This window comes from Cebidichthys violaceus, unplaced genomic scaffold (assembly GCF_023349555.1).
Source record: "Cebidichthys violaceus isolate CVI_PGR_0920_01 unplaced genomic scaffold, fCebVio1.0.p SCAF_11, whole genome shotgun sequence".
NCBI lineage: Eukaryota > Metazoa > Chordata > Actinopteri > Perciformes > Stichaeidae > Cebidichthys > Cebidichthys violaceus.
Genome location: NW_027176274.1, coordinates 5,781,197 through 5,796,420, shown reverse-complemented (window position 1 = coordinate 5,796,420; position 15,224 = coordinate 5,781,197). Strand labels below are relative to the sequence as shown.

Here is a 15,224-nt window from a genome sequence, read left to right as displayed (position 1 = left end):
GCTAGTGTGCCGTCCAGCCCCCGAGGTTAAACATCCACAAGCAAAAGTCTCCCGTCTACACTGCGATTTAAAATTCTGAATCCGCTGTGAGCAATTATTAAACTTCATTTCAACTCGGCTCTGTTTTTTGGATAATGAGTAATAGAATGTTGTAACGTGTAGAGGAATTAAGAAGTAGACCGAGTGAGAAACGCAGTCGTCCTCCAGCGACGATTGAACTGTGTCTCAACTGTGTTTCTGTGCTGAGTGATCGATTCATTGAGGAATAACCACAGGATGTTATGTATGACATTATGTTACAGTACATGGAGCTACACCGACGGATGTGTTTGTACACATTTTACGCTTTGAGTCATTAAGTCCGCTTTGTTTATGTCCTGTAACAGTTTAAAAATGAAATATAAATCCGGTCTTCCAGTAGAAAAGTGTACAGTTCTCTTACAGTTTGTGTCCTCTCACAGATCTGCCGCGTTGTGTTTTCCTCTAACTGTTTGTCATCGTTTCTTCCAGGAGGCTCTCCCTATAGCTTGAGCTTCAGAGTCAAATTCTTTGTGACAGACCCCAGTAAACTTCAGGAAGAATACACACGGTAAGAGTCTACCGACTGGTAAACACTGACTATCACTGACGTGAAGGGTGGGATTTTTGGAAAGGTGTTTATGAAGAAGGATGTATTCTTGACACAAGCGGTGAACGGGGGTCCAGCCATAGATACCTGTGGCGTGGATTATGCTTTATAGTTAGCAACACCACACCGGTGTATCATGATGAGGATCTTATCGCGCTTTGATGTCGAGGTTATTCAAAAACGGACGAGATCATGTCCATGAAGTGTACGATAACGATAATGGAGAACGGTGATCTCCATGAGCATGAAGTTGTTTTTCCTCTTTGTTTCCTGTCGTATCGACTCTAAATGAGCCAGAGTAGAGAAAAATACTAATTGTTGAGTTGAATTAAACGGGTTTATTGAGATTAGTTTACTGTCCTAAGTGCCACATCATGATGCAAATAGGATACATAATGTCTCTAAGCTCATCATGCAAGAAGGAGCATATTGTACAGCTATAAAATGTAAAGGTATTTCTATTCTGGGAATCTTAAGTAAACAAGGTGATTATATAAACGACGGTTATGAAAAGAGCTTTTGGGATCTAATCATCATCAGGACCAGAGCTTTGTTCTCTCGCTCATTAACGGAAAAATTAGAAACCAGCGTGTGGTGCATCGAGGCTGTGATGTGGACTCCAACCCACACTCCTGCAAACATACGGTCTGACAACACTGCGCTCTGCATCAACAACATGCAGAGGAGGCGTCACAGCGCCATGTCGCCTTTTCCGCCTGGTGTTTATTTCAGCCTCTCAGCCGTGGCCTCGCTCTCTCTCTCTCTCTCAGCCTTGTCAACACTTTCTATGCATTTCATAACTGTGAACCGGGGGGGGGGGGGGGGTCCGTTAACATCTGACCAGCAGGCTTCTGTTGGCTGCTTGTCTTTACGTAATATTGTACACGATTTAAACAGAGTTAACGGTGCACTGGTGTCTTTTCTTAATGCGCCGTGTTGTCTCCCTCCTACATCCTCAGGTACCAATTTTATCTTCAGATCAAGCAGGATATAATAACTGGAAGGTGAGTCTTCACTTGTGTTTTAAATGTCTGTAAATCTTGCTACAGATGTATTATCCTTAGCATTGGTTGCAGCGGAGTGAGTTAGTTCTCACTACCAAGAGTTGCATGACTGGAGGAGATATGAGTTTATGTACACACCCATCATTGTTGTTTTTGTCAGTGACGATCACCGTTACATCTTTATATCTCATTTTTTTTCTTCTATATTTCCACGATTATCAAAGATGAGTAATTGCTCTTTTTGCATTGATCCAACACGTGTTGTCCCTGTGCTTCGCAGACTGCCCTGTCCACACAACACAGCCGCTCTGCTGGCGTCCTACTCCGTTCAGTGTAAGTAGCTCCCTGGACACATCCGCTCTCTGCAGCGATTCATTAGGCCTCTCTTTAGCTACACTCTCTGTTAAATGTAATGGCTGCGGTTGCTCCAGTGCATTCATTGCTGGTGCTCTGAAGCCATTATGATTCAATTAAGATCCAAGTGTGCTGATATTTGATAGCATTTGCAGCGATGTAAATATGCAATGTTATTGTGGTTTGTTTGTTTGTTTTTTTACAGTCGGGGTTTAGTAACAAAACAAAATCCTTTCTTATTGGTCAAATATGGTACAGCGGCGAATGGAAATGTGCTGTTGTGATTGAGTGTTTGTGCTAAAGGCTGACTGAGCCCCTCTGTCATCAGAATAATGACACACTGGTCCATCTGTGTCACTCGCTCTTTCTCTTTTACTGCTGCTCATTGTTTTCACGCAGCCTGTTTAGCCCTCTGTCTGTTTCTTTCTTTTATCTCTGTTTAGTCTGTCTCATCCCTTTCTGCTTATCCCTTCTTTTTTTTCACACTCACAAACCTCCCCCCCTCTCTCTCCCCTCCTCTCCGCTCTCTCTCTCTCCCTCCTCTTTCTGTCCTCCACCCCCTCTGGCATATTTCGTAGGGAATTTGCACTGCTGCAGTATATAGGTCAGAGAAGAGATTTGGCCCAGACTAGCTCCACCGTCATGACACCGCTGCTTTTAACCCACGCAGACACACACACACACACACACACACACACACACACACACACACACACAGACACACACACAGACACACACACACGCACACTCTGTTGCTAGGTCCATGTTGTCACTCTGCTCGGTGCCAGCCCAGATTATGAAGATAAATGTTTGCTTTGGGGGGAAATAAAACTGCTTGAAGCAGCTGCTATGCTGCTAATTCAGTTAGCTTGGCCCGAGTGCCGGCACAGATCATTGTAAATCCCACATTAAAGCTTGCATTCTCAAAACACCACAAATCCCACCCAGTAGATATAAATTATTCCTCGGAAATAAGGCATTTTGATTAAAAAAAAAAAGAAAAATCTTGTAATAACAGATTTTTGTTTGTTTAATTTAAAGGCGCAGATGTGAGCTTTTGTAATGTAGCTTTTCATATATTCAAAAATATTGCATCACCACACGTTTACATTAAAATCTGGGTTTCATTGAGTTGTCCAGTGTTGCTTTTGTTGTTGTATTCATATTGACAATGGTGGATGTTGGATACAATCAGGCTTTTTGTCACAGGCGCACACACACAAACACACGCATGCACGCACACAAATGCACGCATACACACACACACGCTTGCGCACACACTTGGACTAAATTACCCACAATGCATGTTAATCCATCATCACAAATGGCGAGTTGAATGTCTCGTTTGTGCCTCGTTGGTCAATAGCATCATTATAGGGAGCCTGAGCTCGAGCTAGTATGGATTTCACATCAATAGATGAATATATAAAGAGAGATCAGGTTGTCGGCTCGCCTTTGAGCCTCATGTGTGTGAACATCGGACCTTGTTACAGTAATAACTGCAGCATAAAGTAAAACCGACCTTGGCCTACTGTTCTGAAACGTGAGCTATTGACTGTACATAAATTTCTCCCTGGAGCCGTGGGCACGTCAATAAGCGGGTGAGCTTGGATTGATTGGTTGGTCAATATGTTTAAGCTACCGGCTAGTAGGTTAGTCCAGGGACTACTTGAGTAAATTGATGCTTTTGAGCTCTAACCACGAGCTAGTGAGCCACCGGCTTTGAGCTCCTTCTCTCTGAGGGCTCTGAAAGCTTTTAGAGATCTAAGAGTCATTTCACTCTGTGTCTTCCTGTTCTAACAATCACTTCTTTCTTCATCTTTGAGAGAAAACAGCTGTGTTTTTGATGCTGCTGTCTTTTGTTATTTTGAGCCACTTGTAATTACCTCTGGCCATCTGCTTTATGAAATGCATTCATTAGGAAAGAAAAAGAAAAAGATCTATACTTGCCAGTTTTTCGACATGTTCCTTAAGATGGTATTATGTGTTCACACAGTCTCACCACGTCTTTGGCCTGTGTTGAGGATATCATGTATCGGATCAGCTCGGAATATGTTCACACACTGAGGACTGGTCTGTTAGTATGATTATATGAAAGGGTCGCATTGCCTGTTAGCTCTGTTGAAAATCTGCAAAGAAGCACAAACACGTGTGTACAACAGCACGCTCAAAAATAATGTGATTGCATAATACACACTCTCTTAATACAAGAGGTTTGTCAGTGGCTGTGAGCATTTTGTAGATGAGGTGTGAAAAGTCATTAGTTGTTTTTTTTCCACCATTGTGAGTGTGATTGTTCCTTTGCCGTCCTGTGTAAACAGATGTTCATAATGAAATAAGATGAGTGTGCGATAAATCACAAGTCAGTTAACAAGTGTCAATTTAAATGAAAGGTTTGGTTTTCCTAGTTTTAATAATCAGCCAAAGCCTACAAATGTTCATTTCTGGGAGATGTTTGTCAATGAAGATGATTATAGTTTTCTTTAATATGCCACATTGGCAATTGAAATATATTATTATATGTACATCTGCCACAAGTAAGCTTTCAGATCAAGGACAGACTATGCGTTTGTGTAAAACTATTTGGCTCTTCCAGTATATGTTTATTAATTACATGTTGCGAGCTCTTTATTTGATGACTCTCTATCGGCCTGGTCGTCGTCTCGTTAGCTGTGTGCCGTTGACATTAAATGGATCTCTCCCTCTGTAGCTGAGCTGGGGGACTACAGCGAGACGGAGCATACGGCGGGCTATCTGTCGGAGTTCTGCTTCATGCCCAACCCTCCGCAAGACTTCCACAAAGAGGTCGCCAAACACCACCAGCAGCACAGGTACGCACGAGCGCATCGGTGATCCCACGCACATTCAAATGCAATGTAAAGACTCACAGGAACTGACGCATTCAGCCGTGCGCGTGGCAGGAAAATCACTCAAAAATGAATTGGATTCCAGGCCTTGAAGAGATTACTCTATGTCCAGATAAGGGCTGCACAATATATCTTTTTTTTATCGCGATGTCAACGACTGCTTTATTGCACTCTGGGATTTTTTTGAGTTAGTATTTTTTTATTGCTGCCTTTTGTATTCAGTTCAATGTTCATTCAATGCTTCCATTTTTTTAATTCAACATGCATTTTGTTGTGTGATAGTGTATATTGTGTTGCAGTAAACTATATACTGTATATGCCACAGTTGATCTGACCTTTTCCCTGCTGTTACTTTCATGTCTCTGATCGCCCATTTCTTTTGTTCCTTTTTGTGCCCTTCTCGTCCTCTCTTCCTCCTCCATATGCCTCTCTACCACACACACACACACACACACACACACACACACACACACACACACACACACACACACACACACACGCACACACACACATACACACTCTCTTTCTTCTTCCCACCCCGTCATCATCACTCCCTTTGCTCCGACACACAACCTCCCGTCCCCATCTGTCTTTGTACCTGTCCCTTCCTCTCTCGCTCTCAGCGGCCTATCTCCTGCCCAGTCAGAGTTTAATTATCTGAACACAGCACGCTCGCTGGAGCTCTACGGGATAGAGCTGCACTATGCAAGGGTAAGTAAGGTGTTATTCTTGTTTACACTCGAGTCTGTTTTCGATGCGTTGCTGTGTGTACGTTTTGAGTCTCTCGTGCCTCATAGTTTTTTTCCCCCAGCAAAAAGCAGACGCGGCCTGTTAGACGTATCTGTGATCTCACGCCGGCCTTTTTTCGTTCCATCTTCTCCCTAAGCGGTACAAGATAATTTAGTCCCTAACCTCGTACAACTGGTGGTATCAGAATTTGTATCAAAAGAATCCCAATCTGCACCCCACTGTCACAACATGGCTGATTCAAAGCTGTGTTCGTTCCCTCAGCAGCTGAGGAGGATAGAGAAGCGGTTGGAGGAGCTGCAGTGTGTACGGTGGATGTTGATGCCCACACCCTGCAGAAATGCCACACATTGGCATTCAGCTGTCACTGAAGTGGCAACAGATAGTAGGAGAGCAGCCAAGTCACCATTTAGATTTCTTTCATACGAAGTATTTCTATTGGATAGTCGTGTGGAAAAACATCACATGAATCTCAATCATTACCGATCTAATCTACTCTGCTGTCTACCGTGCTACAATAAAAGCTGCTCTGCATCATTTGGTTGCGGAGCATCCGTGCTTACATCTATAAACCTGGTTTTCCAGGTTTATAGATTCATGATTATTGATCAAAAGTTTATATAAAGCAGCACAAGACAAATCAAACATGTTTCAGCACTCATCATCATCAGTATCACATTGCACATACAGGATGTCCAGTGCAGTACAGTATAACATCACATTTCTTAATTAGATAATCAATTAGGACTAAAGTCTATCGGATGCTGACCTGTGGTTTTTCCTCAGTGTCTCATTAACCTCTCCTCTTAGTTTCAGTCTGTTTTCATCAACTGCTCTTTTAATATGTCGTACTCCTGTTGTGTCTCTGCCTCATTACAAACTCTCTCACACACACACACACACACACACACACACACACACACACACACACACACACACACACACACTCTTTCACACACTCCCTGTTCTCCTCTCTTCAGGACCAGAGCAACACAGAGATTCTTCTCGGGGTGATGTCCGCCGGCATTGTGATTTACAAAAACAGGGTACGGATCAACTATTTCCCATGGTGAGTGACACACACACACACACACACACACACGTCTCTACTGATGAGGCAGAAGTTGTGGGTGGTTTTGGTGAGAACTTTAGGGCCAGTGATGATGGTCTCAGCTTTGAACCAGTCCGGTTTTAGAAAGTTGGCTCGCTTCCATGATTAACTTTCAGTGAGGCAGTTTTGGAGGGAGTTTTAGTGCTGATGGATTTAGCGGATATGTAATCATCGGCGCAGCAGTGGAAGATGAGACCACGAAAACCAAATGAATCTCAGAGGGGAAGCCGGTAGAGGATGAATAGGAGGAAACCAAGTACTGAACCTTGTGGGACGCCCTGGAACTCTGGGGCAGTGGGAGAGTTGTTAAGGCTTGGTTCGATTTTTAACACATTTCCACCAGTAGTTTCTGTTCTGTGTGTCGGTTTGAGGGCAAAGTATAAAAGAGATGAAACATAAAGCGTACATGTTTTTTGGAACAAGCATATAACTAAAGCGTGTAAGTGCGAGACGTGAAAGAAGCTTGTGGTCAGAAGTTGAACAGCTTCAGTTGCACCTGCTGGAAGCCTACGAGCAGGGCAGCTGGAGACCAACCGTTTCAGTGAAGCTGAACCCTGGCAGCTTTTAGATGTGAACGAGCAGAACACAAGACAACATAAAGCTTTCTCCATGGATACTTTTGGTCTAAAAAAACATTCAGTATTAGCAGTTGAAACTTTGCTGCCTTGTTTTCGGTGGCCTAAGACGGCGCGTTTCTGTCATTTCCAAAGCCAGATTTCCCCTGAGCCGGGGAATCAAAGTGTGGATGTTCTTGTCACAAACCTCTCTGTCCATCAAACGCCAGCCAGCTTCACTTGAATGGCCTCCAGGAAGCCTTTTTGCTGAGAAATGTGCTGTGTAATGTTGTGGTAACCTCACACATGGTGATTATTGACACAGCATGTAAACGTTTAAGCCTCAGTTGATCTTTGCTGGAATTATGCAGATGATTCCACCAGATATTTCTAGGGGGAGGGCTTTGAGTTGAACTAGGTTTCCTGGAAATATTATAGGCATCAAATCCGCTCACTCTCCTTCTCTCTTTTTTTTTTTTTACCTCTCTGTTTAATTCACTTACTCTCATCGCTCTATGTCTCTCGCTCTCGTTCTCTCCAAAGCATCGATTCTTGGAAATCTCCCATCCTCTGCTGCTGCACTGTGGGAGGCTAAATGTTAATGGGTGCCGGGGGTGGGGTAATAACAACTCAAATCCCTGTAACTCCGGAAGATAATTCACTCGTGTGTAGGCTTAACACACACACACACACACACACACACACATACACCAGCTGCTATGTGCATTTGGTCAGGGTGTGTGTGTGTGTGTGTGTGTGTGTGTGTGTATGTCTAATACAGTAAGATGTTTGTGATAAGATGAGTTAGTGTGTGCTCATGAAGGGATTCCAGAATGAAGGGTTTTGTGTTACTGACATTGTGGGGAGCTGAAGTCATAAATCTGGGGACCCGCATCCCATTTAGGGCCAAACCATGACATTTTTAGGGTAAAGACTTTGGTTTTTTTAGTTCGGGTTAGGATAAGTCTCCTTGGAATCGGTGCAAAATCCTCCTAAGTGGAGGAAAAAAAAAAGTTTGCGTGCGTGTGTGTGTGTATGTGTGTCTTCATATCCTGTCAGCTGAGCTAAATTTAGAGACCAACAGTGGTGTCCACAACAGCTGTCCGCGGCCATGTGTGAGAAGGAGAGAGCGACACAATAGTCCACAGTGTCTCTCAAAACCTATGCTCACGGATTTCCTTCTCTCTCCTTTTCATGTTTTCTTTCTTCATCCTCTCTTAAACAAAGGCTCACAATGTCCTACATGGCCTACAGTCCTGTCACATCTCCCGGTCTCTCTCCTCTCTACTTGTCTTTATTCCCCTTAAGCGAATAATAACTGGAACTGTACGATACAGTAAGGAAGGGTCAAGAGAAAGAGAGGCATTTTCCCCCCTCTTTTCCTATTTCTGTTCACAGCAGCCTGACAAATGAGCCACACTTCGATGGGGCATGACTCACACTCTGCCTAAGCATGTGTGTGTACGTGTGTTTGTCCATGCGAGAGTGTGTGAGTAAGTATGTAAAATATATTTAGCAGCGAGCGATGAGTCACAGCAGCAACAGAGCTCTCGGAAGGGATTATGTTACTCCGTCAGCAGACCTCGTACTGTGTGTGGTCTTCTGATTCCAATATTATTTCATACCGTTTCTGCCTCTTTGGAAGCATGACTCGATATTACGCGGATCGATGAGAAAAGATTGGCAATCGTTGAACCGCTGGGAGGCTCCAGTGTGGTCACGTTCCCGCCCTCCAGCTATGGAAGGAGGAGCGGGTCGGAGGTTAAATGAACAGTTGGGACATGACTCATGGGTCGGCTTACTTGAAGAACAGGCGATTCATGGAGGAGTGTGCTTTTTCAATTCTATTTATCGGTTCCTGAACGGGAAGTTTGGAATGCAGTACTTCCATCTACATTGCCAGTTATGAATGTTTTAAGTCACCTGTGTATTGCTTAGAATATGGCTGAGTATGGCTTCAACTTGTGCATGGTAAAATTAAAAGTTATCTTTACTTCAACCTCCCAAATACCACTGATATGAGCGAGTGAGAGTCGATCATTACAAAGTGATGCTGTGCATCCAAACATTGTTCAGGCTCTTAATCTCAAATTCCAGTTTCTTTCTTCGTGTTTTGCTTATTGGCGGCTCTTTCTGTATGTTTGAGATACAGTCGACCAATTAGAGCTTTGTAGGCGGGATAAGGAACGTCAACGTTATCTCCCTGCACACCCAGCTAGCTACCTTGTTACATCCATGAGAAATAGTGACAGAAAAACATCCTTAAAAATAGCGAGAAAGGTGGACAAGAATGATAGAACTGTACAGGATATAGGTTATCTTCCAGATATAGCAACTGTTATATTCAGCCATAAAGAGGTTGGGATTTTAATATTTCACTCGCATCATAAAGCTTCAATGGATGATGTAATATCCACAACTTTAAGATGACTTAATGGGGGGAGAGAGGGATAATTAGATGTTGAGGAGGAAGAATCACAATAGTGTGACAAATGACTGTTCACATCAACCTGAACCTTTCAGTGCATTTGGTTTCTTTTCCTACTCAGACAATATGACAAGTAATCAAACACGAATCAGTGCTACTTTCTTCTTGTTAAATTATTGTATTCAACTAACAGAATTCAATGAGGCTTTATATCTAAATATACCGTATCAATGATTATATTTGTGCTAAAAGAAACATTGAATAATATCACAATAGCTGGCCATGGCCACCAGGAGCAAACACAATGAAATTAAGAAGCAGTGATCATAATGTGAAACATTAAGTATGACATTTAATCGCACAACAACTTTTAGTAATATACATTAACAAACAATATTAGTAGATTTTGTTACTGTATTTTTATTTGGCTGTTGGCATGACCAAAAGACATTTGTTATCTACATTCCAGTAAAACAAATGTAATACACGTTTTAAAAAAAATCTAAGAACTGTTAGTACTATACAACATACTATAGTCATTTTGTTGGAAGATTATTACCTTGTTTTGTATTGGGGCATGTCCACTAATGATACTTACCAAAGCACAATGACTGACCTTTTTTAAAAAGTGTAAACATTTAACGCCAGTGTCCCTAAACAGCTGATTGGCTCATTAACTGTAGAGACACTAACTTTGTTTTTTTTCTGCTTCCAGGTTGAAAATAGTAAAAATCTCCTTCAAGTGCAAACAATTTTTCATCCAGCTGAGAAGAGAGGCGGTAAGTACAGTACGTACACACACAAGCACAAGCACGCACTTCTTAACCGCTACCTACCTCCCACATTTGTGACGTTTGAACAGATTACCCTGTGTGTGTGTGTGTTTCTGTATATACTGAATGTTAAATGTGTGTATACTGTACATGTTATCTGAGCTGTGTCTGCATGTGTGTGTAATCAGTGTCAGATTAACCCCCTGCCGTCTGTGACCTCGTTGACTCTGCTCTCATCCCCCACTGTGTCCTGCATTTCTTGTTTGACACGTGGATCTTTTCTCATTCATAATGTAACACACAATTACACAGACAACTGACCTGTCTGTACAAAATGTGTGTAAAAAAAGTGAATTACTGCTGTTCCGTTAGTTTAATTTGTAATTCTTTCTATTGCATTTCCTGTCTCGTACACCTCCCTGAATGCATCTGGAGCACTGCACTGGCCTTAAACATATATATGTGTATCTGCACACAACCTGCTTTCTTCTGTTACACTAACCTATTTAAATAAATGGCATCAACAGCATCGCCAGCAGTTTAAAATTCTGCGATTTCCAACCCTGGCTACCTCTGCAGCTGCCAGGGTTTAAGCAAATATTGTAGAGTAGCTCAACGGATTATATAGCTGGAAGTTATGATTTGATTTGGAAGATATATCCACAAATTGAGTCAGCTGCAACACCCTAAATGAAAGGAAAAGGAAATGGTTGTAGTAGATAACTAAAAGTAATGTTTAAACAGTTGAAATGTTAGCTAAAAGTAATGTATAAACAGTTGAAATGTAAGCTAAAAGTAATGTATAAACAGTTGAAATGTTAGCTAAAAGTAATGTATAAACAGTTGAAATGTTAGCTAAAAGTAATGTACAAACAGTTTAAATGTTAGCTAAAAGTAATGTATAAACAGTTGAAATGTTAGCTAAAAGTAATGTACAAACAGTTTAAATGTTAGCTAAAAGTAATGTATAAACAGTTGAAATGTTAGCTAAAAGTAATGTACAAACAGTTTAAATGTTAGCTAAAAGTAATGTATAAACAGTTGAAATGTTAGCTAAAAGTAATGTACAAACAGTTTAAATGTTAGCTAAAAGTAATGTATAAACAGTTTAAATGTTAGCTAAAGTAATGTATAAACAGTTTAAATGTTAGCTAAAAGTACTGTATAAACAGTTGAAATGTTAGCTAAAAGTACTGTATAACAGTTGAAATGTTAGCTAAAGTAATGTATAAACAGTTGAAATGTTAGCTAAAAGTAATGTACAAACAGTTTAAATGTTAGCTAAAAGTAATGTACAAACAGTTTAAATGTTAGCTAAAAGTAATGTATAAACAGTTGAAATGTTAGCTAAAAGTAATGTATAAACAGTTTAAATGTTAGCTAAAGTAATGTATAAACAGTTTAAATGTTAGCTAAAAGTACTGTATAAACAGTTGAAATGTTAGCTAAAAGTACTGTATAACAGTTGAAATGTTAGCTAAAGTAATGTATAAACAGTTTAAATGTTAGCTAAAAGTAATGGCTTTACAGTTGAAACACTTAGCTAACAGTTATGGATGAACAGTGGAAATAGTTAGCTAAAAGTAATGGTAAACCATTCATATATTAAGTAGCTAAAATGAATGTATAAACAGTTGAAACAGTTAGCGAAAAGTAACAGATAAACAGCTTAACGGTGAACTAAAAGAAATGGATAAACAGTTAAATGGTTAGCCACACGCTGCCTGTCTTTAATGTATCTTTACTTGCACTATGCCCACCGTTGGACTCGGATAAACTGAATTCTGGTCACCCACTGTCACTTCACATGCTGAATGCCAAAGTCTTATTCAAAGGCCCGCTAACCATTCTCTCTACCTCCCTGCACACAGACTGAGACCCGGGAAACGCTGCTGGGTTTCAACATGGTGAACTACCGGGCCTGTAAAAACCTGTGGAAGGCCTGCGTGGAGCACCACACCTTCTTCAGGCTGGATCGGCCCATCCCACCACAGAAGAACTTCTTCGCTCACTACTTCACCCTGGGCTCCAAGTTCAGATACTGGTCAGAACAAGATGACACACACACACACACAGACACACATATCTACAAAGCAAGACAGTGAATTTCCGAACGGCCTTACCCTGAAAGCCACACTTTGATAGATTGACTTGTACACACACAAATACATGGACCAGGCTTGTTGATGCTTGGTCTACATTTCACTCTGTCTGACTCTCAGTAAACATCAACAGAAGTACATGTTTGTTTGGAGGCTGGTGCAGTTGCTTCCCTGTGGGTTAAGAGGCTGAAACACTGGAAGGCCAGTGCCTCTCATGCTATCTTCCCCCAGAAAACCACAACTTAATTATTCATGGAGTCCATGTGCACCTCTCCAACAAACTTCTACTTCACATATTGGTGATGTTCTATACATTTTGGGGAATTTTAAGTTGGAAAGGAGGAAATAATAAAATCACTTTAACAAACATTTTACTATATTGTGCCTTGTGACATCTTAGTTTCCCTTCATTGGCTATTTCCCTTTTCCATGAAATGAGAGTGAGGGGTGAACGGAGAGTTTGAGGTCTTGTGATGCATTATTGAGCAGCAGTGATGCAACCCCAGCAGGCTTTGCTCTGATGTTTGGCTTGACGGTGTGTCTGTGTGTTTTTGCTCTTCAGATATTGACTGACTGTCCAGCATGATACACCTTTGAATTGAGCATTTGCATTCTTAACATGTTATTAACAGTGTATCATGTATTAATTTTAAGGCAAATATACATCAATATCTAAGTTGTTTTTTTTACTCCAGTTAAAGATGAATTTGTCAAGTCCACTGACAGTTGTTCTTGTTTGTGTCTCTAGCGGGCGGACAGAGGTGCAGTCTGTGCAGTATGGAAAGGAGAAAGGCATCAAAGACAGAGTGTTTGCCAGGTAATAGACATCTGTTTTTTTGATTAGTTCAATGAACTACATGGACGTGTTTCATTATTATTGTTTTTCTTTTGGACACAACCAAATAAATGCCTCGGTCTGCGCAGATCACCCAGCAAGCCGTTGGCCAGGAAGCTGGTGGGCGGAACTGACTGGGAGTCGGTCAGCAGGAACAGCCTATCGGATGAGAGACTGGAGACCCAGAGCCTGCCCACTCGCTCGCCACCTGGGACGCCCAATCAGTGAGTCCCAGATTCAGGCTTCACGTTGGACAGCTGTGGCAGTGGAAATATACATGTTATAATTTTCATCGTGGGGAATGTTTCAAATTACTGTTTTACAGGAATTTAATTAGACAAATTAAGTTCACGGAGTTAAGAGGGAAGCCAAGTATAGTTTGAGATTTTAGTTAAGATGTTTTTATTAATGTTTCTAGAAAAGTAAAAACATTGTGATTTGTACTTCACGTTATTTTGAAACCAGATCTGAAAAGTTGACTTCTCTTTGTCTGCCAGCTGCAGAAGAGACCAGGGAGTCATTTCTTGACTGTGTTGGCAAACATTTCTGCTGCAGAAGTGTCCTTGAGCAAGTCTCTGAAGGCCAACCATGACCTCTGACCTATGACTTGATTATCATTTCTCCCCAAAAATATTAAGAAAACATTGCACAAGTTCATATCTATTGATACGCTTTACGAGTCCTTTGTCTAATCAAAATACAATCTAAAATTGTGATTTAAATCAGAAACCTGAAGAACAAGTTAGAGTAGGGCTCTGAGCATGTATTGAATGCCAGCTTTCCGTTACTTCAGTGTTTAATAGCCGAAGCAAAGAACACATTTTGGTCGGTGCAAAAAAAAAGAGAAGGTTTTGAGGTTTTGTGTTCTCAGCGCTTTAACGCCGTGTGTCTTTGCATGCGTTTGTTTCGTCAGGAACTCACTGTTTGTACAGGAGGGTACACGACTACGCCCTTCGTCCGTCGGCCACCTGGTCGATCATGTGATCCACGCTTCACCCAGCCTGCCTGTCTTCTCCTCCTGCAATCACAGGTCGGCGTCGTCCACGCAGGCCAACAGCATCAGCTTAGACTCCACACCGTAAGTCTCCAGTCTCAATCAACTTGTCACTGTCGTTTTTCTTTCACCCGCTTTCTTTCATGCTGTTTGTCTTTAGGTTAAAAAAACAACAAAAACCAACCTTTGACTTTGTGGCAGGGAAATACTTTTTAATTTAAATGAACTGCCACATAAATAAAGCACAACCCCTCCTTTAATTTTGAAGTTTAATTTTGCTCATCGGTGTTAGTGCCACCCTGTCTGACTGTGCTGCTGAGTTGACTGGTTTTTAAATGTCTGTCTGTGCCTGTGGCTTCTCCAAACAGTTCACACCCTCTCCCAGTGTCACTTAGCTGGTCCCATTGAAAGATGAACCCTTTGAAACCCAGCTTGTAAAATGTGTTTATAGCGGGTAGCAGGGCGGAGAGGTTAGACAGGGCTGAACTAGGAATTAATGCGTGTTTGTTTTCGGCATGCCTTTATTGTGCTCCCACGTTATAAAATGTCTGCCAAAATCCTTGAAGTTCCACATTTCTGTTTGCCTAACAGCCTGTGAGTAAACGTTAAATGAGTTATGAGTGACTTTTGTATAGATCTCCACTGAATATATCTTATTCAGGCCTTCCAAAAGAACGGCGGGATATCAGAAAAGGAAAGAAAGCAAGTATATTTACACAGTATGAGAACAGTTATGTGTTTCGTTAACTTCAAAGCATGCACACATGTTCTAGCAGAAACCCAAAATACAAGTATGAACCTAAAAAAATGAGTACATTCTTAAAACG

General features: G+C 41.4%; 1 protein-coding gene across 2 annotated transcripts in view; it reads left to right on the top strand.

Annotated features, from left to right (window-relative positions):
• Positions 1–15,224, top strand: part of ptpn4a (protein tyrosine phosphatase non-receptor type 4a) — a 60,061-nt gene that overhangs the window by 30,531 nt on the left and 14,306 nt on the right. The window contains exons 5-15 of one of the 2 annotated variants that reach the window (XM_068701759.1): positions 511–589; positions 1,588–1,632; positions 1,913–1,965; positions 4,697–4,817; positions 5,477–5,564; positions 6,581–6,669; positions 10,409–10,472; positions 12,338–12,510; positions 13,317–13,385; positions 13,493–13,627; positions 14,317–14,481. In XM_068701759.1, coding sequence (XP_068557860.1) covers positions 511–589; positions 1,588–1,632; positions 1,913–1,965; positions 4,697–4,817; positions 5,477–5,564; positions 6,581–6,669; positions 10,409–10,472; positions 12,338–12,510; positions 13,317–13,385; positions 13,493–13,627; positions 14,317–14,481 — 1,081 coding nt within the window. Of the gene's footprint in view, positions 1–510; positions 590–1,587; positions 1,633–1,912; positions 1,966–4,696; positions 4,818–5,476; positions 5,565–6,580; positions 6,670–10,408; positions 10,482–12,337; positions 12,511–13,316; positions 13,386–13,492; positions 13,628–14,316; positions 14,482–15,224 lie in introns of both variants that reach the window. The other variant, XM_068701748.1, reaches the window with a different exon arrangement.